The sequence below is a fragment of the Mixophyes fleayi genome, chromosome 3, assembly GCF_038048845.1.
Source record: "Mixophyes fleayi isolate aMixFle1 chromosome 3, aMixFle1.hap1, whole genome shotgun sequence".
In the NCBI taxonomy this organism is placed as follows: Eukaryota; Metazoa; Chordata; class Amphibia; order Anura; family Limnodynastidae; genus Mixophyes; species Mixophyes fleayi.
In genome coordinates, this window is record NC_134404.1 from 16,435,900 (window position 1) to 16,461,319 (window position 25,420).

The 25,420-nt window shown below is 38.7% G+C and overlaps 2 protein-coding genes across 2 annotated transcripts; both read right to left on the bottom strand.

The window, feature by feature from the left end:
• Nucleotides 1–5,667: 5,667 nt before the first annotated feature.
• LOC142143077 (taste receptor type 2 member 4-like) lies at nt 5,668–6,400 on the bottom strand. The gene is made up of 2 exons (XM_075200792.1): nt 5,975–6,400; nt 5,668–5,673 (listed from the first exon to the last, which is right to left on the bottom strand). Exons 1-2 carry the CDS (start codon nt 6,398–6,400, stop codon nt 5,668–5,670), a joined length of 432 nt encoding a protein of 143 aa, XP_075056893.1.
• Nucleotides 6,401–6,470: 70 nt separating this feature from the next.
• On the bottom strand, nt 6,471–11,279 carry LOC142143078 (uncharacterized). The gene is made up of 4 exons (XM_075200793.1): nt 10,924–11,279; nt 10,474–10,557; nt 9,381–9,996; nt 6,471–6,516 (listed from the first exon to the last, which is right to left on the bottom strand). Exons 1-4 carry the CDS (start codon nt 11,084–11,086, stop codon nt 6,471–6,473), a joined length of 909 nt encoding a protein of 302 aa, XP_075056894.1. The 5' UTR covers nt 11,087–11,279.
• Nucleotides 11,280–25,420: the final 14,141 nt, after the last annotated feature.

Consider the following 25,420-nt stretch of genomic DNA (forward strand, 5'->3'; position numbering starts at 1 on the left):
ATATATATATATATATATATATATATATATATATGTATATATATATATATATGAATGAATTAGTACGAGATAAAACTAAATTTTTTTTCCCCCTTTACTTTTGGTTCTTATCATTATTCAACCAGACTTCAAACCTTTGTCTGCTTACTTATGTACCCATTCAATGGCAGCAAATGTTATATCTAGATGTTACCCTATCTCTAGTCTTTTGACACTTACTTGTCAATTTTATTCTATCCCCTGTTATATTGTTCTTACTGGGTTTTATTCTAAAGTATTAGTGCACCCAGGGCCAATTAGTTTGAACCATTGTCTCTGGACAATGGATATCTCTGTTTTCTTTTTTAACTAGTAGTAAATATATGTGGGACAGTACTCCCCCCTCTGTGATGTCTGAAAATAAGCCATTACAGAGATTAAAACAAACTTATTACTATCACCTTCAATAATGTTAATACATTTACAAGACTCACTATATTCCCTGGCTGCACTTTGGTTATTATCCACATAAGGTGGCAGTGTCTCTGTTGAGTGATCAGATTTTGGCAGTTTTGGCCATTGATCAGAGTACTAAGCTCTTTACAGTCTATTTATTTCTACAACAGGCTCAATGGTTTCAGCCACTGCCCCTGAGGGCAGGATCATTCCCCCCTTCTCTTAGCTATGTGACACTTCCTGTATATTAATTGCAGGGCTGTGGCAGATTCAAAATTAGGTTCATCATCTTCCTCTGAATCGTTATCTTTTTATACCACTCAATATGAGATATAAGTTACATTTGTTATTTTTATTAGTTTTGTTATCGGTTATACTTTGTTTCACGTCCGCAAATGGTGCTGGAAGTGCGCCCAACGTTCACTTCCCTTTGTTTTCTGCTGCACATGTTCTCTTGTGCACATTTCCCATTCCAGTCAGTGTCTTTAATTGTCAATTTAAGTGATTCACGACAAAGAAATGTTATCTTTAACCTTACTCAGTACCTCTGGATCAGAAGTATCAACTTTTGGAAAAGGTTTCACACATTCATCAGTCATTTTCATAGTATGCCGTTGAATACTTACCATATCCTGTACCCTAATATTATCTATGTCCACATTCTAGCTTCCCACTTTGTTACTTAGAATAACGCCTCCAACACAAACCTTTATAACGATTCCTCACCTGGGACTGGCCAATGCAGTGATTATCGCATGCTTCAGACCATAAATAACTTCAGTTACATCAGTCATCTCACACGTTTGTTTAGCGCCCATTTAGAAATGGACTCCTCAACTCTTTACTGCACTAAAGCCGCGCTAGAGATTTTTATTGGCCAGGAATGAATTCTATAAACTGCGTCCACTCACTTTTTCTCAATTGGCTACCACTTAACAATTCATGCGATGTTAAGCATACACAGCGGGGACTCTAACACTGTCACTTTCAACTGGGAGAATGAAAATATCAATGTTTAATGCCTGTGTGGAAATGGAATCCTCAATGCTTCGCATCATAAGACAATTCCCCGTCTTTTCAGTGAAGTTAATGCTGAGCACTTAAGAACTGAGAGCAATAAATATTGAACTTAATACCAGCCTTTGTAGCAAATCACAGTATTGACAATTCACGATCACGGTTGCATATGCAATACGTGTGAGCCGATCGCACAGCTTACAGGTACTAATTATCTGCTCTACGATTACAATAGGGATTAAAATGAAAACCTCTGTTTTCAAGGTTTACCTACATTTTTCTCCCCGTATACTACCTGTATTTTCACTGTATACTACCTTTATTTTCACCTTATACTAACTTTATTTACATTTCTTTACTTTCCCAATCACACAATTCACAATTCACATACACATTTCTTTTCTGTACATAAAAATAGTTTCACAAATGTTGGTAATATCTTCTCAGAGTTTTTAACAATTCCTTTCACTATAAAACACAATAGTAATATCTATCAATATAACCATTTAAAAATGTGGTAATATAGTACAGGGAATATATATGCGTATGATATGAATACAAACCACATACTAATCGCAAATTGACATGAAAAATAAACAATTTTTCTTTCTTCTTCAAAGATTCTCACCAGCACCCCTTAGATTACACAATGCAGATATTCGGTTTAACAACACTGGATGATAAAAGGTAAAGAACTATTTACGTTCTTACCTGTTTGTGACACGTCTCCCACCCTTTGTTAGTAAACCAAAATCCGTATCTCACGAGCCCCCACACTGTAATGCCCTTTCTATCGTCACCAATATTGTCTGATGGGATTAGAGATTTAATAGCAACATATATCAAAGTATAACAATATACAAGAAAGTATAACCGATACATTACGCTTGCGCACTGGTTCCCGAATTCTGTGTGGTGAGTAATACAGTGATGATATCACAATGTTGTGATGAAACGAGGCATTAATATCACCTCAAACTGGATTCCCTAGAGAACCGTCAATGGCGCTAACAGTCCACTATAATAATCCGTGGGACTTAATAACCAAAATAAAAAACAGGCAATACCCTGCAGCTCTAACAATGAATCATCAAATCGTTAAACGAACAAAGCATACAAAAAAGTTCAGAAACCAATGAAGTATTGATAATCAGTTCCGCCAAACAGTGGAAAAAGATGAAGGTGAAAGAATGTTTTTTCACTCATCAACCACATAAAGCACCAATGTGCCAAACGATGATTAGCAGCTGACGCGTTTTGTCCCACAAAGACCGGGACTTTTCAAAGCTGATCCCAGACTACACCTTAATATCACCTCAACCAGTCTGGACCTAGTTTTTTACAAACTGTGGACTATAAAAACAAATACTTTTTCTAGCCCGCTGCCTCCCCATATTTGTCAGCCATATTTAAAGTTATATATATTGTTTTATTAAGTGGCAATATGTATGGCAGCATGTATTTTCTATCTTGTGTATACCTGCAGACTAGTAAATTGTTTCAGTCTATGCAAAGGGATTATTTCCACTATTCCTGTATGAATGTTAATCACACCAGGAGGTCTCATGTGTTAAGATAGGGAAAAGGTCCACAGATATAGCTCTTTGTTTAATTACAGAGGACTACATTGTGATCTCTCCCGTTTAAACAAACTCTGCTATATAACCATAGAACAATAGCTATCCCTAATTATATCAAAAGTGGGTCGTCTGCTATCCTTTTGTTTGTATGTTTACCTGTGAAAAGGTAACACAGAAAAGGACCAATATGGCAGGTCCTGAAACTCCTGAGAAGATCAATTCTGGCTTTAAAAGAGAGCTTCAGAGGACAACAAGGAGGCATTATCTACCCAGTGAGAGCTTAATCAGGCTGGCATTGAGATCCAGATCTCTGCCCCTGACAGGAAATGACAATCGGTACCTGGAGTACCTCTCTTGTCCTGATCTACCTCTCCAGATCTTGGGGAGCTGTGTGTCCACCAAAAGCAGAGTGACAGTGACTCAGGACCACTGCCTTGTTGGTCACCTCAAAGGAGAGAGGAGAGAAGCTTGGATGTATAGACAGCAGTGCCTGAGAGTGGCTAGGATATTGGTGAGTTGTTTTCATTATACCCTGTATGTTGTCTGTGCCAGACTGTAGTGTTATTTGTTACAGGTTATTATTTAAATATTATTATTGCTGTTTGGTGCTACCATTTTGTTAAATAAACCTGTTTATTTTATTTTTGATATTGCCTGGGTAATTTTGAAGCTTGGATAGGTACTAGGTAGGCCATCTGTGTGGCACAGAAGTTTACATTAAATCCGGTATCATCACAAATGTACACAAAGATAACACTAAGACAGTTCTTCATTGGTTCAGAATTTATGATGGTCCAGAACAATGCAGGCCATAGGTCAGTTCAAACATGAGGGGCAACTCACTCAAACAGCTGTATAAGTGTCTTGACTCAGGGAAACACCAAAAATCTGGTTTAAACTCACCCATTAACAGAGAATATTTGCAAATTAATCTTATACTAATCATAACTTTTGGCCGCAATATGCAATAGCTTCTCCGATGGTGGCAGATTTCTGCTGGCGAAATGTGGATTAATATAAGGCCAAACACAATACCTTTCTTATGAATTGAATCATAAATATCTTTAATGTAGATTTACCTTTATGCAATAAATCTCTAAGTCTTAATAAAAAAAGAATGTGAATTATAAACTTAATTAAAAGTGAACTCTTTACAAGTGTAGGTGCGAATGCAAATGTATTTACTGTGTTTTAATATGTGATTGCATAATTAGCCACAGTACGCAATCACATGGGAAAACATTACAATTGGTATTTATTAATTTAGTATGACTTTATCCAACTGACTTCGACAATGCTTTCATTTTACTGATTGACACAACTTTCACCCTCACCACCCCTTAGCTCCGCTGCTACTTTAGTGTCTTTTTGTGAGGTTGTTGACTTGTGTCATTAGATATTTGTGAACATGGAGCCATCCCAGTGCTCTTACCTGAGTTAAATTCCAGATCACTATTATCATCAGTAGTCAGTTCCGAGCAATTCTGTCAGTGCTGATTTATAGTTACAGCATTGTGTGTATCTATCTGGTCTCCTTTTGCTGGTGACATCTGGAAAGCTCCTGTGTCCCGGAAATCCACAGATCAACACATATCTTAATTGTAGTAACTGCAAATCTTTTACCAATTTGTTATTTTTTATTTCAGGTCAACCGCATATTTCTATAATTCCGTCTCTATTTTGTAACTTCAGAAGTTTACTCCGTGTTACTCAGATTTCTCCATGTATATTCAAAAGAGGAAAATGCCACTAGAGACATGCAGCACAAGATACAACTGTTTATACTCATTTTTTACATCATCTCTTATTTTGATTGCAAAGATTTCCGATGAGTTTGAAGTTGATCATTTGTTACTAAGAGTAGAAATATTTAGGGCATGACTTGATGTGCAGCATTACCCAGGAGTGGAAGATTTGTTCTACATACTGATAATAATTGTATCAACCTAAAACCTTGTACCAGCTCTTCATGGCACCTATTTGAGAATCAACTAATTGCTGTTTCAAATTGATAGTTTAAGATCTCCATAGAATTGACATGGTTGAACTAAGTAAATAGACAGGTTGACATTTTTTCTGAAATATCTGAAAATTAAATTTTATTTTGATTCCCTGTCTCTTTAATAAGTGTCCTTAAAAAATATTTTTAACAAAACTCAATTTACTATCCCACTTTTTGCACCTCTGCATTAGCAGTAGAGAAGCCAAATATAATAGTGGCAAAAAAAATTATTGTCTTATAAACTCCATCATTTCTCGTCATAGTTGTTATCTTTCTATTTGAAGACATTAAAAGCATTGAACTATGTAAATAATTATTTAAACAGTATTACAGAGACAAACTATGTTATTTAAAATGTTACTTTACAGCTGCTGTTCAACTGCCATTTATATTACAGCCTATGTCTGTTGTCAGCTTACTGTTTACATAGAATCCAATAGTGATTGCTGTATAAAATGTGTTAATGAAGATCGATTTTCCTTACACAGCAGAGAACAGCGAGAATGGAGCATTTCAGATTTCTGTTGTTGACTATTAACATAACTGAGTGCAGACTTGGGTAGGAAACAAAGGAAATAGAGCACAGATATTTGTATAATGGATTTTGGAACTGGAAGGTTAAAGGCATCAAGATTACACCTGTAAAAAAGACGACATAAAAGAACAAAAAAGAGGCCATATTTACAAGTGCCATTATGTGGGCAGCAAACTGAGGTTTTGTGAATCCTGAATCTTTGCTGCTCATATTCCTGGTGTGTTTCAGGAGTGATACAATCAGAAGAGAAATGGCTGCACCAAATATGAGGAACTGTATGAAGGATCCTCCAAAGTTGATGATGGTTAAATTGAAGTAATTTATTTCAAGAGTTATATTTCCATCATTAGTACCAGTAATGAAATGTGTAGAATTAATGTAATGTACTGAGTACATGAACCATACACAGGGCAGACTGCAGAGAACAGACACCATCATTGACGTCAGAAGCAGCCACGGTACCAACCTGGAGATGTTCATCTTAAGTCTCAGAAATAATCTGTTGCTGTAGTTTGTGATCTTTACACAGTAGAACACACAGAGCACGGTGCCCCACCACAGGCTGCAGAATGTCACAGATGTTGCTACAATTAAAATATATTCCAAAATGTATTTAACTTGTATTGTAATCTCAAAAATTAATAGCCACAAAATTAGAAGACTGATCCTCACCGCTCCCAGGCTGGTCACGATAATGTCCACAGTTTGTAGAGTTCGACCTTTCTGCCACCGAAGGAAGTTGTTTGTCACTATAAATGCATTGAGAAGTAATCCGATGACCGCCAACATGTAAATTGCAATTAATAACAAAGTTAACATTGTGTAATCCATCTTTTACTTTCCCAGAATCATGCAATTTTGTCAGAGAATCATCATAACCACCCAGCACTGTACTTCTTGCCTATTCTGGATGAGACACCTGCTGTGTGACATGAGATGATATTGAGCTAAAATTAAACATAGAACTGCTTTCTATAAGTTTTGCATGATATTTGGTTGCCGATCTCCAAGTAAGTAAATCATTGAGAATGAAATTGAATGTAATCATTATCATAACTCTAAGCAGTGTGACAATCTTCTCTGTTACGTATCTGCAAAAGCACCTGATAGCTCGAAGGAACAGCAATGATGTTTAAATGCAATATGCAATTTATACTGTACTTCAATACAATATTCATCTAATATAAAACTTACTTTACTACTATATTTATAGACAATAAGCAAAAGATTCATAAATACCATGGAAATAAGAGTACATATTTTTTTTTGTTGCTTATAAAAAAAGCGCTGACAACTGTAGATACCTTCATCATCATCATCATCATCATTTATTTATAGAGCGCCAACATATTTCGTAGCACTTTACAATTGGTGACAAACATAGTAAACTAATAAACAAACTGGATAAAACAGACAAAGAGGTGAGAAGGCCCCTGCTCGCAAGCTTACAATCTATGGGACAATGGGAGTTTGACACATGAGGCTAAGGCTAAGGGCTAGATTTACTATCAGGCGTGTTTGTAAATCCGCCGACTTTCGGCGGATTTGGCGGCGGTTTAGCCATCGCCGGATTTACTAAGGCTAAACCCGCCGTCCAAACGGGCAAAAATGATGTTTCCAAACCCGCCTCTGTATACATCGCCATGACGGTTTCAACAATGTTCAACATACAAACAGCCGGATTTACTATTAGGGGGTTTATAAAGCCGCCGGAAAACCGCCATTCAAAAGACCAAAATGAAAGCGCTGCTTGTGAGCGGCGTGATGGTTCAAACAGTGTGCTGTTTCAGGTATTTTGCCAATCAGACCATAAGAGAAAGGCCTATTTCATGTCCAATGATTGCTCCATTAGGACTGTGTATAGAAAATGGGCAAAGTGTCATGAAATTTCAGGCTACTGTTTTTTTTTTTTTCCATTATTTTTTCACCCAGTATGATTGCATAGTAAAATCTCATTTCACCTTTCCTTTTCTAGTTGTTTTGTACTTTCCAAAAAACCACTAGAATACTGTTGCCTCAAAGAAACTAGGATGGGAATTGTTGCATTACATAGTTAACCCTTATTTTAATGCTAATGCAATCCACATGTGAAAAATGTTTTTTCTGCCTGAAGCAATCACAGACAATCACCGTCTATTGCCCAGCAGTTAATCATGATGCTTACAAAAAGGGCCCCTCATTATTTGGCAGGTGTGGGTTTGTTGGAGAATGGCTTTTGCAGGTAATGTGGTGCATTCTTGCCAGTGTATGTTTGCAGCTTTTTACCTGATGGAGGCAGAAAGGCGCCAGGAGGAGGAGGATGAACATCAGTTGGCATCTGTTCCGCGGAGCCTGCAAAGACCCCGCACTCCACGTGCATTTTCAGTGCGTTTGAATCTGGAGTCTTTGGCTGATGTGGAGGTAGTACAAATGTTTCGCCTCAATCGTACTAACCTCATGGCACTGTATGAGCAAGTGAAGGATGATTTGGAGCCTACAACCAGCCGCTCTAATGCAGTGTCAGGACTACACAAACTACTGTGTGCAGTTCACTTTTTGGCAACAGGTTCCTTTCAATCTGTGTCCTCCAGAGTGATTAGCATAACGCAGCCGACATTTTCAAGGCATTTTGGACAGGTTTTAGGTGCCCTTAAAAGAGTGTGCCCTAGCTATATCAGCTTCCCCAGCCAGGAGTCACAGTGGCATGAGCTCAAGGGAGCTTTCTATAGGGTCGCAGGTATCCCTAATGTAATGGGTGCAATAGATTGCACTCATATTGCCCTGAGACCACCTCACCACAGGGCAGAGGTTTTTGTTAATCGCCATCATTACCACTCCCTGAATGTGCAGGTTGTCTGCGATGCTAACCAGCGTATATTGAGTGTTGTTGCAGGCTATCCTGGGTCATGTCATGATGCCTTTATCCTGAGACAGTCTACCCTTTATGCCAAATTTGAAAGTGGTGAAATGCCGGAGGGATGGCTTTTGGGTATGTACTTTGCATGTTTTATATATCCCTTATCCTTGCTCAAATGGACTCACATATGCTAACTGCTGTACAACATGCTCAAAGTAAATGGGAGCTAACATTTTACTTTTATTGCAGGAGATTCAGGATATGGGTGTCGCTCCTGGCTCATGACTCCTCTGCTGCATCCTCAGACTCCTGCACAGCACCAATACAATGAGGCACACATAACCACTAGAGGTATCATAGAACGTACCTTTGGACTCTTGAAAACCAGGTTCAGGTGCCTTGATAAATCTGGTGGGGTGCTTATGTATGCACCTGAAAAGGTATCTGAGATTGTCCTGGCTTGCTGTCTGCTGCATAACCTGGCTTTACATCAACTTACCCCACCGATTATTGCAGTAGACAGTGAAGAAGAAGGGGTACGTGTCACATCTGGTGATGTGCAGAGCACAGAGGGCGGAAGGGAGATTAGAGACCGTCTAATTACAAACTACTTTACGTGTAAGTACATAGTATGAAAAACATTTTTTGCTACAAAATGTGTTTTATGTGAGTGCAATTTTAGTATTTTATTTTAAATGTTTTGTAAATTGGAACCTTTAAAAACAGGATAGTGTGTACTCCTCATGTGGTAAATATGAACATCCCTGGAATGTGACAGTCAGAGGTCAATGTTTAAGTGAAATTAGTGCATAGTTGTTAAAAAATCAGTATACTCTTGTTTAATGTGCAGAAAAGAAAGACTGACACAATAGAAATTTAACTGCATTTATTGCAGAACACAATAAATAATAACGTATAATGGTTATAGAAACTTGACAAAACATTAATCAATAAGAAACATTGTGCTAGCGTTGCCTTTTTGCAGGCATATCACTATGCTTGGTGGCACTCTCTCCCCTCCCTCGCCCACCCCTGGTGCGAGCACCTCTCCTTGGAGGAGTACTCTGTAGAGATGTGGTAGGAGTACTAGCGGCACTGGTGGAGGCCGATGAAAAAGGGGCCGGCAAGCGGGCAATCAGTTCCTGCTGGAGTTGGCCTGCCAGCCGGATAACATTGGCATTCCCCTCGCGAATGGAGGAATGCATGGCGTCCACAGACCCAGACATTTGGGCCAGCTGCACATTTGTCTGCTCCAAAGCGCTTGCCAGCCGGTTTATTGCAGCAGGGATTTGGCTCGTGGAGCGGTGTATTCGCCTCAACTGGGCCGCAATTTGTGACATGTGCCCAGTTTGCCTGTCCATGAACAATGTCTGTTGCTGCTGGAATGCGCCAATAGACAGCGCCATTTCTCTGGCTGGGTCCATAGTTTCAGGTGCAGGTTGGTGGTGTGATGGTTCAGCAGGGCCAGGTGAAACTTCCTGGAGGCCAGACACAGGGGCATCCACTGTTACCAGGGTGATGGTCGTTTGATCCTCTGGCTCAGGGGACATTTCCAATGACTCCGCCTGAGGTGGCTGGTATGAAGAGGGCCCTGTGTATGAAAAATGACGGTAAGTATATAGTATATAATAAGTTTGTATATTGCATTCTGAACACTGGATAGGAAAGAATATTCTTTAGCAACTACAGATTCTTTCACAATGTTTGCATTCCTGATTTCTAGTCCTATGCTACCTGCTTACGGATGCACTTATTATCCTTTTAATACCCATTATCATTTGGACTGTGTAGTACATGCTGGGTTATTTTGACTAAACTACATGCTATAAAAAGTGGAGATGTTGCCTATAGCAACCAATCAGATTTTAGCTGTCATTTTGTTGAATGCAATAAATAAAGTAAAGGTATATTCTGATGGGTTACTATAGGCAACATATCAGTTTAGTAAAATGTAGCCCAAACTTCTCATTGCAAACAATTAAAAAAAAAATTAAAAAAAATTGACAGCAACATTTGCACAGAAAATCAATTAACTCCATTATTTCTATCCTAAACAGAAATCACGCACCTGCTTGCTCGTCTGTGCCCGAATCTCTCGCTGAAGGTGGAGGTGTAGGTCTGGCACTGGGACTGAACTGCGGTCCTGGCGAATCTGGATGTATTAGAAAAAGCATACAATGTATTTCCATAAAAAACAATTTCCAAATATACTGTTTATTGCACAAATGTGTTTGCAATTTTTTTTTTTTGCTATGAGAAAAAAAAAACCTTTACAAACTATTAGAGTCAAAAATACACTTTGAAAATCAATAAAAAAAAAAAAAACAAATAAGAAAAAACGTTTGCACAGAGATAAGAGGTTTTAAAAAGAAAAAAGGAGTTTTAAAAAGAAAAAAGGAGTTTTAAAAAGAAAAAAGCAGTTTTAAAAAGAAAAAAGGAGTTTTAAAAAGAAAAAAGGAGTTTTAAAAAGAAAAAAACATTTAAAATACTGTTAGGGTAAAAAAACCAAATAACTCACCAACTACTTGGCCAAAAGAGGGCGAATCGGTGTCCTGCACATTTATGCCCTCTACAATTTCAGCCGGCATTATCTGGCGCAGCTCCTCCTCGTACGTGGTGTACTCCATACGAAGTGGGGGGCCACCACCCGTGCGCCTTGTCGACCTCCTTTCCTGGGCCATCTTCTCTTTAAGCCTCCTCTTAATATCAGAGAAGCGCTTGCGGCAGTGTGCCACTGTCCGCTTCAGTGGGCCCACCGCGTTCACGGCCTCACAGACTCTCCCCCACAGTTGGTGACGCCGCCTTAGAGGAGTCCGGGCTGCCAGGTTCCCTAGGATGACCTCGTAGCAGGGAATGATGTTGTGCACCAACACACAATTCTCATCATGTCAGAAGCGCACATTCCTCCCTGTCTTGGTCTTCCTGCCCTGTCCTGTCTCCTCAACCTCTCCCTCTCCCTCCTCTGATCCCTCAACCTCCATCTCCCTCTCCTCAGCCTGTTCTCCCCTCCTATCTCTGGACATTTTTACCCAGAAGACAGAAAAACACAAAACACTGAAGGACTTACAAACACAAAGAACAAACTACACTACTTACAGACACACTCTCCACACAGTCACACACAAGTAACACAGACAGAGGACAAGTCAAATACAAAAAATACAAGACAGAAAATAAATGAGAAAATAAATGTACAAAACAGGAAAAAACCACAGGACTACTCACACTTCAATCAGATATCGCTCCACCAATCCACCAAACACCAACTCTCAGCAAACCACTATCCTCCAAACTCCTCTCACAAAACTCCTCTAAACCCTATCAGAGAAAAAAGTGTCAGGCCAGTGGTTAATATAGGGCTTGTGATGTCAAATCTCCTGAGTTTGAAAATAGCCAATAGTAACAGGCCAGGAGACAGGTGTAATTTTCAAAAAAACCGCCTTTACACAAAAGCGCCGTCATTTAAAGCAAAAGCGCCATGTTCTATTCAAAGCCGCCGGCGGCTTTGAGCATTACATCCCGCCGTTACATCGCCGGCGGCTTCAAATTGAAGCTGAAATGCGCCCATTAGTAAATCCGGCTGTTTGCAATGCAAACACGCCGGAAAACCGCCGCGATGCATGGCGGTTTGAAGCCGCCATGCATCACGCCTGATAGTAAATCTAGCCCCAAGTCTACATTTTGCATTTTGGCCCAGCCAGGCTGCAAAGGTAAAAGTGACTCATAGGCCTTATGATCCTGTCACACAACAATGTTGGTCAGGGGGTAGTTGTCTTGTGTGAAATTGTGTAACAGGTGGTAATAAGCTAAGGTAAACTAGTCCTAAACAGATGTGTAGAAAAAGGTAACAATGAATAGACATACTTGATTGTGATAGCAATATTTCTTAAGTAGTCAGTGATCAGGTAGGATATATCATAATGGCCGGATAGACATTAATTACACGCACATGTGGGTGTAGTATATGCTCCGAGTTGATCAAGACAAATCACCATATATTTAAAATGTTTCAGTCACATAGACATTTTAGTACTGCGCAAGTGTGAAACACAAAATCCAGCATCAGCAAATATTACAATGCACAAAGAAAGATATACATGTCTTATGAAACTGGACATAACTGTTACAATTAATAGTTGCAGTTCTTGCTTGTCCTGGAAACTTGTTAGTAAAACTAAAGCTTATTATAACTTGCAAAACTGCAGGCCTGAATCTTGAACAATATTTTTCTGAACAAATCAAGTTGACGCTTTCAAGTCCCCTTTTTTGTTCAAAAAAATCACCCTAACCTACCTCACCATGAATGATTGACCCCCATAGCAACTCGTATATCACAATTCAGGAATCCTAATGTACTTCCAAACCTTGGCATCAAAAGATCCATTAGTGATACTATATGGTTATCAATCATATATACTCTGTCCCTTCCTCACTTTTCAATCTTAACCTCACATCATCATCATCTCCATTTATTTATATAGCATCACTGATTCCGCAGCTCATTCACATCAGTCCCTGCCCCATTGGAGCTTACAGTCTAAATTCCCTAATGTACACACACACAGACACAGTGAGGGAGAGAGAGAGAGAGGGACTAGGGTCAATTTTGATAGCAGCCAATTAACCTACCAGTATGTTTTTGTAGTGTGGGAGAAAACCGGAGCACCCGGAGGAAACCCACGCAAACACGGGCAGAGCATACAAACTCCACACAGATAAGGCCATGGTCGGGAATTGAACTCATGACCCCAGTGCTGTGAGGCTGAAGTGCTAACCACTAAGCCATACTGAACTCCTTCTTAGCAACTGCAATTTAAGCAAATTTGATTAATCAGTAATGTGTCAATATATATATATATATATATATATATATATATATATATATATATGTTACAATTAACCATTACACATCTTACATCTGTAATATAATCAGTTCATTATAAGCATTTCTTGTTTCTATTACTAATCTAGCTAGTGTCACATGACTGTCTTTAAACTACTAAGGTAGAAGGAGACAGACAACAATGGTAAAGGTAGATTCAATTATTATTGGGATAAAACTGCCAATATTCAACATATTTGACATTGGGGGGCCCTAACCTTGAACCATTTATAACATTCATTGGTTTTAGCATAGCAAATTGCAAATCTGAAAACAAGAAGTTCATTTGGAAAGTCTCTTAAAGCAAAAATTATTCTTGTAGGTGACTGTTGCAATGCAGACAGGTATGTAGTCCTCCTGGTTGCAGATGATGGCAATTAGCACAATGTTCAGTGGTATAGTCAGTACAGGATGAGATTTCTGTCACAAGTCCTATAACTGTCTCAGCTGAAGCTTTGGCAGATTTGCTTCTGTTGAGCGAGCAGCACTTTGCAGTTATTAGTTTCTTTATCAGATAGATTCCCAATGTAACTAGAATGAACACAAAAAAGTATTATCTTTCATGAGTCAATGATTGCAAAATACCTGTAAACCATCCTTCAATACCCTTAAACCAATTAGCTGTGTTTAACGATGACAACCAGCTTAATTCCTCTAAATCATACTCTGGATCATCAAGTTTTGTTTTTTTTAAACTCGACTTAATCTGGGGATTTCAGCAGTATGGGCAGCAATAGGATCACTGAAAGTATCTGGAGTATATGAACAGCATGTGGGGCCTACTATTTAGCACACGCCCCCTTGAACTGCTGTAAGATAATTAAGTACCAGCTGATGTTGCCCAAGTACCTGAAAACGCAAAGTGTCAGTCTGAATTTAAACAGAATTTAGGATCTGGTCTGTGACATTATCAAATAATTTGGTCAGAACCTTTATGTTGTTTGCATTTTTAACTGGTCCCTAAAAAGGCTTAATGAATATCCCTGCTTGGTGTCTCAGTTAATAAACTAGATCATGGACTGTGTCTTTTTACCACAAACCAAGGAGCATGGATCCATCCTAAAAATCATCAGAGGCTTTCCATCCCTTGTTACCACTTAGCTCCTCTGGTGACACAGGGGTAGCTAGAAAAGGCATTATTTCCGACAAAACAGATGATTGAGTGCATCACCAACAGTCAAATTTTTTTTTTGTCCTAGCAAGTATATGGTGCATTTGAACAAGTCTATTGTTCCATTCTAAACCCAGACACAAATGCAAGGTTAACATTAGCAACATGAAATGCATCATTACTCCCCTTATTCATTTTCTTGCAGTGAGATGTGTGAATCCAGGTATCTCATCCAGCCACCTTGACAGAAGTTGGCCTGTTCATGAGAATTTGATATGACCCCTCAGATCAAGGATCCACTCCCTTTCTCCCGTGTTTCCCCATACACATCCAGTCACCTGGTTGGAGGTTACACGTCTCATAGGTAGGGATCTGGAATGGAAGCATATACTCTGTATTATATTTGAATTAGTTCCTGTTGCAATCATATCACATATTGAGTCAAATCTGCAACATGCTGAGGAAAGTAACATCCTGCCCTAGCAGGGGTTCCGAAAAGGATCTCATAAGGAGTTAAACCATGATTTTTACTAGGACTGTTGCAAAATAGATCTAATAGAGGGCAGTTGTTTTCTAACCAGTTTTTCTGAGTTTCAGCCATTAATTTCTGCAATTTTAGCTTGATAGTACCATTTAGTCTTTCTACCTCAACACTACTTTTTGGGCGATAGGAGATGTGGAGAGTCCAAGAGATGCCTAGATCTGCTAATATGTGTCCTATTACTTCTACAGTGAAATTTGTTCCTCTATCCCTTTCTGTTACCTCTGGGACACCAATTCTGAAAACTACTTCTGACATCAGTTTCTTTTCTACGGTTCTGGTGTTTGCTATCCTAGAGACCCAGGTTTCGGCCAACTGGAGAAAATGTCCACGCACACCAAGACATACTCCTACACTGCCACCTTAGGTATTTGTATAAGATCAATCTGCAGTCTTTTAAATGGATAATGAGCTCTGGGCATGGTTTTAACAGGCGCTGGGACAGTTTTGCAAGGATTATGCAAAGCACATATTGTACAGCTTGTAGTATATGCCGGGCTGTCTGGGTGAAGTCTGGAGCTATCCAGTACTTGTCTAAGGTATTTACCATCGTGTCACTTGGAATGTGGGTGTCACCATGCAAGATCTGGACCATTACTGGGTAGAGTGATCGGGGCAATTTTATCATTCTTCTCTTTTAAAGACACCTGTCTCTACATCTGCTTTAGTATGTCAAACTCAAATGTCTTAACTGTCAAAGTGAGTACAGTATATTAACTGTACAATGCTTCAAGGCTGCTTCCTTGGCTGCCTAGTTCTGCAAGTGGATTCTCTTTAACCTCTAGAGTATTGTCTCGGGTGCGTGTCCCTATCGTTACCACAGCCACCTGCCTAGGTAACTGCATAGCAGCAGTTACCGACCAAATGCAATCAGCATGTTTGATTGGTTTCCCAGAGGACCCCATAAAGTCCCTGCTCTTCTAAATAGGGCCATAGTCATGTGCTACACCAAACACATAACAAGAGTCTGTGTAAATGCTAACCGTCTGTCCTTCAGCATATATACTGGCCGCTGCCAGAGTTTGCAGTTCGGCTGCTTGCGCTAAGCTGCTGGGAGGTAACACTTCCTGTATTAAAAGTTTCAGTTTCTGTGGCTACTGAATAACCTGTATCTGGTACTCCATCTATATCTACATGATAACAAGAACCATCTACAAATCACTGTAAATCAGCATTCACAAAAATATTAAGTCTCATTTGTATCTCCCCCTGCTCTGCCTAACTGTTCAACATCATATCCTCCTGTCTCAATTTCCCCCTCTTTTGGACCCAGCGATAAAACACTGTTGCTAGTGGGTCCAAAACTATGCCTCTTTTGATGGTGATGTTGGAAGGTGTAAATAAGGCTACCATATATTTTGTAAGCTTTGCAGCTGACAAGTGTCTGGTTTGGGCTTGATTCAGGATCTATGAGACAGCATGAGATACCTGAATGATTAATGGGTTTCCTAGTATAATATCTGCACCTTTATAAGTGTGGCTGCTACAATTACAGTTTGCACAAAAGAGAGAGAAGAGAGCCCAACTAATTCCAAATGTAAGGAATAATATCTTAATGGCTTTTGCTTGTTTGCGTGTTCCTGGGTCAGCACCCTTTGAACATGACCTGATTTTTCATAACAAAAGAGTGTAAATGGCTTACTATAGTCAAGAAGTGCTAATGCAGGATCACGAATATTAGCCCATAAAATCTTAAGTCTTGTTCTCTAAAACACAGTAGTGATTACTAGGCAGAGTCTATATCACTTAAATCTTTCTAGTGTCTACTTATGTTTGCTCTGGCCCAAAACATATTGTAACATTCTATTAATTGGGAGTTGAATAGAATCAGTAGAGTAGCATTTACTCATCAGGGAGAACAATAGGACTACTTTGTATGTTCTGTTATTACCGTTGAACAACACATCCATGTTTGTGGTGTGTACTTGGCATTTTATGATGCTTTTAACTTTTTGGAAGCATTAATACATTCTATAGTTCTTATACCATGTTACCATGTGCAATGAGTGTGTCATTTGATGTGAGGAAATTCCTTATTTTCCATAACAACTCAAAATAAAGATTTGTCATATTCTGGGATACCCAGTGCATGTAAACTCTGTAATGCTTGATTCAGTGCAGTAAAACATTCCTTTGTTTCTGTGTATATGACTGGATCTGGGGCTGTGCCCTTTGTGAGGTCATACAGTTGGCATGCTATCTGTGAACCTGGTGATAGACAGTGACCAGTAAATGTAAAGCTGGGTACATACTACAGAATTTTAACCAACTTTTTATGCCAAGCGATTTTACATGTGATCGATGGTCCGATCGCTCGGTCCATGGACTGCATACACACTAGCCTTGTTTAGGACGATAAAGGGAAGAGCGGACGTCCCTTTAGCGACTGTTTACAGCCATGTTGTCATGAGTAATTACTGTAATTTCGTACTCACTGTTGTGGATCGGTCGGAAACTTATACACACTATATAATGGAAACGAGATTGGAACGAAAATATTAAATGGTACGACCAACCAAATGAGGCGACAATCGGCGATTTGGGCAGACTTTCGACCATCGTGTCACTACACACACTGACCCGACTTTTGAACGAGCGGTCGTATGTCGGCTGATTGAGGCGATTATTGGACGAAAACCGTGTAGTGTGTACCCAGCTTAACTCTTTCTCAGGTAGCCCCCAAGGTATGCAAACAGTTCTTGAGTATCTGTAATAGACGTTTCAAAATTAGGTGAACAAATAAGAAAGTTATCAACATATAGAATCAGAATTAAACCACATTTGGAAGACAGTTATCAGTTATATTCTGATTAAAATGCTGAACTCTTGATGAATCCTTGGAAAAGTTTGGCTTAAAAAAATTGCACATGTCTGTAGAGAAAAACATAAGTCTTGACCGGTGGTAGTCAGCATATAGATGCTGACCACACCGACAGTGCCGGCGGCACTTGATCACGTCATTGACATAGACAACACTGTTAACAATGCTCTTAAGGGGATAATGTAACTATGCGGCCATATACAATGTACTTTACAAAGTGTTGTACATTGTACATGGGCGTATTAAACCCTTAAGAGCATCGTTAACGGCGTCGCCTATGTCAGTGATGTGATCAAGTCCCGCCGGTGTCTTCTTTCTTCGGGATTGCTTCAAGTCGCTTCACAGAAGAGTTGTGATGGATCCTCGTCGCGAAGCAGTCGTCCGGACTCGAGATGTCGTGGTAAGTCTTGTTGGTGCAATCAGCACCGTTATTCCGTATCCCACCCATCTTGACTCCTTTTATCTATGGATAGTACCATTTAGAGACTGAGATAATCATTAAAATGTATTGTGGTCTATACCTTTATTAATTTTTCTGCTAAAATATATATTATACTTACTCCAAACAATTAGTATTCATAACAGTGAAATGTAGATAAAATATAGATACAGAATGTGTATAGAAAAATAAAAATGTGTAAATAAAATGCTCCTCTCAACCTCTAGGAGGGGCCAGCTTGTAAAGTCTGTAAATTGAGTGTTATCCTCAATTAGCAGTTGTATTGTATTATATCAATAAAGTAATACGTCTATTAAGTATACTATTGTCACTTTTTATTGTATGCATGTAAAATATGTTTCCACATCAAAATGTGTCGTTGCCTCACAAGAGATTCATTACAATTAATAAGTTCATAAAAATTGTATACTATCCTTTAATAATACTTATTCGCTATTTTCTCTTATTCAACAGACTCATATAATAATCCTCCTATATTCATACAGGGCCTGAGTCATTAAGGAAAGTATTCATTTTTTTTACTTAAGTTTTCAGCTGGACAAAATCATGTTACAATACAATGGGTGCAAATTAGTTTTTTATTTTGCACATAAGTTAAATACTGGCTTTTTTTTCCTAGATCAAATTTAAATTTCAGAGTGAAAATAAGCTATCAAGTATTTGTGTGTTACATGAAAAAAACATGCAGTATTTAAATTATGTGCAAAATAAAAAACTCATTTGCATCCCTTGTATTGCAACATGGTTTTGTTCAGAAAACTTAAGTAAGAAAACTTACTCAATTTCTTGCTTAACTTCATTAATGAATCCGGTCCATACATATTAACTCACACAGGTCTTAATATATAATGTCCCATATGTGATGTTTTATATAGGTCTCATGTTGTAATGGTCTATTAATAATCTGAGATCATGCTGTTTTTAGAATCTAAGGTATATTAGACTTCAGTATACAGTCTAATGCAATGTATAGGAGATTAAGCAGTCCTGATCCAAGTTAATGAATTATACGATAATGGTTCCTAGATGTTTACAAATACTCGTTTACATACATTTTTGTTTATATTTGTTATATTCTCATGCGGCTTTTATATATTAAGCATATCATCCCTTTCTTTTAGAATTAACTATCTGTTTAAAGGATACCCTAATAGGATACCCCACTACCTATTACCAGTATCTATTTGTTATCCCCTCTGTAGTATTAACACCCAGGTTAGTATATTAATATTACTAACGATGGGGTACTGTCATCTTTTAATATTGCCTAGATGTAAGGCTACCATCGATAAAGTTCCCGATTGTCTACAGCACCACTAATAATTCAGGAGTACATGGTTCTATAGTCCCTCTTTACTGCCTAAGTATATCTTGATTCTGTTATGTATAAATGCCTGTGGAATAAATTAACTACTAATCGCTCAGGAGTACATGCAACACCGCCGCTTGCTGGCCCAACTGTCAAGGAAACCCGATCATATGCAACAGAGTTCCCTTTATGTGCATACTAGCCAATCGGATCATTTAATTTTGATTGACACTGTCATCAGCCTATTATAGCAGTATAAGATTATTTCTCATACTTATCAACATATAAGTAATGTGCCACTATTATACAAAAAACAAAAAGGGAAATGATACCAAAGACAAATTATTCATTTATTATTCCATTACCACTATTACATACATATGTGCTATGAATGAAATTCTTATCAGACTATTATAACACCATGAAATCATTTTCTATACTGGTCAATATAAAAATCATAAGCCATACCCACCCATTATTTTCATATTGTTAATTTTTTTTTAATTTTTTCCTATATTTACATGTATATAAAGTGCCAGTGTATAACACATATATTAAGTGCATGATGTTTATGATATAACAAATTGTTAGAATTAAATAAGAATGTGTAAAAACAATTATAAAGTGCATTGTGCTTACGACATAACAAACATTGTTACAATCATACAAAAACTGTGCAACCAAACAAATTAACATACATGCTCAATAAAGTCCAGCAATTTGATAAATTAAAAAATTATTGGCAATATCGGTTTATACTCAAGGAGACAGGTAAATAATGTGTAATACTATAAGTCATATGAAGTGTGCTTGTATATACACACATATACCTATAGTATATTATCATAGTGTATAAAGATTAATAGTTATGGTAAAATTACACAATCATTTATACAAGTATAGTGATTTGCGATAACCAGTTGGCAATATACCGCCCACTATTTATTGATATAAGAATTATATTTATGGTATTATATGGACAAGGAAAGCCCCAACCTTGTGTGGATTTTTTGTGTTTTATTTAAGTATGACTGTTAGGGACATAGACCTATCTCAGATTATTTAACGCGGCACAGGTAATAGTTAGTCGATATTATTATCAAATACTTATATACTATACCTTATATATTGAATCTTCTTATATACCTTATATATTCTCATCCTAATCAGGCTGCCTCTTTCTATAACAAATCACTCACTTCAGCCTTAGACAATGCAGCTTAAGCTACTACATATGGTCTCAGATGATCCAAACCCCAACCATGATACACCAAACAGACCCGCTACCTGCAAAAGTGCTTCCGCACTGCAGAGTACCACTGGAGGAAATCTTGTTCCCATCCTGATTTCTTCCACTATAAATTCGTCCTTTCATCTTACAGCTCTGCCCTTTTGACAGGGTTCTCAAGGTAAGAACACGGAGAGAAGTTAAGTGAATGAAGTGGTTTATTAGGAACACAGGTAATACCAGTTCAAGATGCAAAGGAAGATCATGAAGACATGCAGAATAGTAACTGTCAGCAACATTCATTAATATAGGCTGCATGCAATAATCAAAGGCTCTTTAGTAATAGAATGAAGACACAGGAATCAGCAAAGTCCAGACATGCTCAGCCACGTTAAAATACAGTTTGTAACGGATTGTAGAACTGGTAACCGTAGTCAGCGATGCAGGCCGAGTGGATGACAGATGTAGATCATAGCGTTTACCACGAACAGTGGAGCAGGTATGCAGAGAAGAAGGAAATTGAATATACAGCATCAATGAACACACAGCAGAGATGAATAGCAGTTTACCACGGATTGTGGCACAGGTATGCAGAGATGAAGGAAATCCAATATACAGCAGCAGTGAATAACCAGGAGTCAAAGGATTGTTTCCCATCAGATTGAGTGACCTGGTGATCTGGCAAAGGTTGCTTGGGACAGACAGGCTTAAATAGGCAAGAAGCAGGTGTAAAGCTTCCAGCAATAACAAGGCAGGTAAGAGCAGTCTAAGTACCACAGTGACCCCTTTGGTGGGTAGTGGTACTACAGGCAGGATACAATATATGCAAAAGTCCAACAAAGTACCTTCAGACAGGAGCTGCAGGATGCAGGTTGTGACACCTTTCAATTGCCAAACAAACATTCTTCAAATCTCTAATATCCACCTAGTCTTCTAACCCACATTGCAACTTTGCCACCTTCAACTCACTTCTTGGCCTACCTACACCAGCTCCCCCCTACCTCTCACAGCCTATGATTTTGTCCCCTATTTCAAAGACAAAATTGACACCATTCAACAAGATTTCCTCATGCCAAATTCCACTCAGTCCACTCACTCTACCCACCTTTACCTACACTCCCCAATGCACCCTCAATTCATTCTCTCCAGTAACTGAAGACAAAGTCGCAGCCTTAATTTTATCATCTCACCCTACAACCTGTTCCCTCAACTCTATTCCCTCCTAACTTCTCTGCTCCCTCTCCTTTACTGCATGTGTTCCTCTATCTCACCTCTTCAACCTGTCTTACTCCACTGGCACATTTCCATTCTCCTTTAAACATGCACTCAATTTACAATTCTAAAGAAACCATCTCTCGATCAGCCTCCTTCTCCAACTACTGCCCTATTTCTCTCTTCCCCTTTGCCTACAAACTACTTGAGCGATTAGTGTACAAATGTCTATCTCACTTTCTTTCCTCTCATTCCATTCTCACCTCTCTGCAATCCGACTCCCATCCCCAACATTTCAGTAAAACTGTTCTCACAAATGTTATCAATGATCTACTTACTGCAAAGTCTAAGAGTCATTTCTTAATACTCATTCTCCTTGACCTCTCTGCTGCTTTTGACACTGTTGATCACCCTCTACTCTTACACACCATTCACTCCATTGGCCTTTGTGATACAGTTCTTTCCTGGTTCACTTCCTACCTATTGGACCGATCCTTTAGTGTTTCTACCTCTGGCACATCCTCCCCTCCACTCCCACTATCTTTTGGGGTCCCACAAGGCTCGGTTCTTGGCCCTTTACTTTTTTCATTGTACACCTCTTCTCTTGGGACACCAATTCGTTCATACGACCTCCACTACTACAACTACGCTGGTGAAACCCAAATCTATGTCTCTTCCCCTGATCTCTCTCCTTCTGTACTATCTAGTGTAACCAACTGTCTTCCTGCTATCTCCTCATGGATGTCCCAATGCTACCTAAAGCTTAACATGTCAAAAACAGCTTATTATCTTCCCTCCTGCCAGAGTCACCATCTGCCCTCAAAATTCTCTAACTGTCAATAACATCAGAATTTCCAGAGTCTCCCAAGCCTGGTGCCTTAGTGTCACACTTGACTCCGCCCATTGCTTTATTCCTTATATTCAGACTCTCTCCCAGTCCTATCAACTTAACCTTAAAAACATTGCCAAAATACGCCCTTTTCTTACTCAACATGCTGCCAAAACACTTATCCATTCTCTCATCATCTCCCATCTTCACTATTGCAACCTCCTGCTATTTGGAATTCCTGACACCCATATATCCACACTTCAATCCATCCTAAATGCTGCTGCAAAGCTGATCTTCCTCTCTCACTGCTCCAAATCTGCTGCACCACTTTGCAAATCCCTACAATGGCTCCCTGTGTCCTCCAGAATCAAAATCAATTTTACTCACCCTTACCTCCAAAGCCCTCAACAACACTACCCCTGCATACATCTCAAATATCATATCAAAATACTCCCCTCCCGCCCTCTTAGATCTACCTCCCACCTGCACCTTGTCTCTTCCCTGGAAACCACACCTCACTCCGGTCTACAAGACTTTTCCCATGCTGCTCCCCACTTAAGGAATTCCCTACCAAGCTCAATCAGACTTTCCTACAGCCTTCAAGTCTTTAGACGCGCTTTGAAAAAAAAACATCTCTTTTTTAGAGGTGACCTTATCCCCGAAAACACTATTCACACTAATGGACCCTCACAACTCTCCCAAACTCCACTCTGAGCTACATTTGCTCCTCTTGTTTTAGCTGTGCCCTCTTCCACTTAGAATGTAAGCTCTCTAATGAGCAGGGTCCTCCATACCCTTTGTTTTCATGTCTACATTTATTTTTTCAACTTTGTATGTCCCTGTTTTATGTATGTACTGTTTTCCTTAATGTACAGCACTGTGGAGCACTGTGGTGCCTTACAAATCTACGATAATAATAATAATTGCTAAATCTTGTTTTGAAACAATGACTAAAAAAAATTATGAAAAAAAAAATAATAATGAGGTTAGTTGATCAAATGAACTTGAATGAATTTTGCTATTTTGATAGATAACGGCTCTTCCATGCTCTGACCAATCATAGCGATGTCGCTCTGTATCCAATAGAAGCTGACAGGTAGCATAGCCTTTCATTCACATTGCAGCTCTGTAAGGAGTAGATCATTGGCATACATGTCTTTTTTATCCCAATGTATTGAAAGCTGGAAGAAAGAAAAGGATCCCCATGGATTTAGGTGAGCAATAGAAGGGTAAAAAAGTGTATCTGTGGGTTGAGTATTTTTCTTCTATTTTCTGGCGAGAGTAGGAGGCTGTTCCAGTTAGAGAAAATAAATAGGACAAAAGTTCATGGGGGTTAGTCAGGGATGTGTGGAGTAATGAAGGGCAATTTGGACAAATGTTTGTGTGGCAGAAGGGTGAAGGTGAATGATACATTTCAAAAGATAATGCCATGAAAGAAGAGTAAGTAAAGCAATTTGTTAAACATTGTGATATAAAAAGTCACAAACTTAAGGGAGTTTAAAGAAATACCAATTTGCAATGTTCAGTGTACTTAGAAAAGTAGTGCAGAGTTAGACTGCAGCAGATGTAGATTATTCCTTCTAGTATTCAGATGTTGTCCAATGTTTGTTCAACTGTGTTGTTTAAGCCAATCATTTGTAGTATTAGGCTACAAGAGCAGGCATGTGTCGTAAAATGGTTCAATGAGCAGCAACTCACAGATTATAGCAAAATAGCTAATTTCTGTTACATACTTTTTAAAAAAAGACAGTTGAAGAGATAAACAGCATAAATTAATGAAATTAAGTTCATTAAAGAAGATTGAGGGACCAGAAGCCAAATCATGGGAATATGGCCTTCTGGGGGCCTGCATGGACAAGGTGTGAAGAATGTTGCTGGATCACAATAAATAACTTATTGCAGATATTTATTTCAATTATGGGTGTAGTGCACCTCTGTATATCATTGCAACTGTACTCATTTTTTATATTATGTTTCATTTCTGTATTAGAAATGTATTCATTTCTGATGCCGTATCCATGGTGGAGTAAATATGTTTTTGTAAGAAAGGAAGAAAAGAAATCCTGACTTAAGTTAAATGAATTCTTTTCATGTGATTGAACAACACTTGTTTAGCCTGAATACACAGCAGAGTCATTACCTTTGTCCTAGAGAGATAGGAAACTTAACAGCAAGTAGTTTCGGAAATCACTGATTGATGTAAATTTTGCTAATGCTTAAAACTGCGTTAACTCCAAGTCTAGAGAATATATCACATCCTGATGATAAATATCAGATGTAATATCTCTGACGCTTTGGTGTCAGCGAAGATCAGGGGGCTGGATAACTCCCTGCCAACATGTGTCTCTAAAACTGTATAAAAAGAACTATGTTTTACCATGTAATGTATCATTCCATCTGTAACTTCTGGAGACCACTAGAGCCTCAAACAGCATCTAACTGTCCTTATTAGAACTACTTTAGCTAATAAAACATCACTGCTTCAAGATCCTGCTTTGATGCCTACATACCTGCTGTAATTACTGTGACCTACAGATTAGACCAATCTAATCCGTTAACCGGCTGTTCTGAGGTCAAGACCCAGAATCTAGTACCAGTGCTCTGCCCGCTACCCTGTAGATC

Excerpts from the sequence above, each read along its gene's own strand:
- LOC142143077 (XM_075200792.1), bottom strand. The coding sequence starts at position 6,400 with ATGGATTACACAATGTTAACTTTGTTATTAATTGCAATTTACATGTTG.
- LOC142143078 (XM_075200793.1), bottom strand. The coding sequence starts at position 11,086 with ATGGCCCAGGAAAGGAGGTCGACAAGGCGCACGGGTGGTGGCCCCCCA. Across the intron at positions 10,558-10,923 it reads CTCTTTTGGCCAAGTAGTTG|ATTCGCCAGGACCGCAGTTC; the intron begins GTGAGTTATTTG and ends TAATACATCCAG. Across the intron at positions 9,997-10,473 it reads GGGCACAGACGAGCAAGCAG|GGCCCTCTTCATACCAGCCA; the intron begins GTGCGTGATTTC and ends TTTCATACACAG.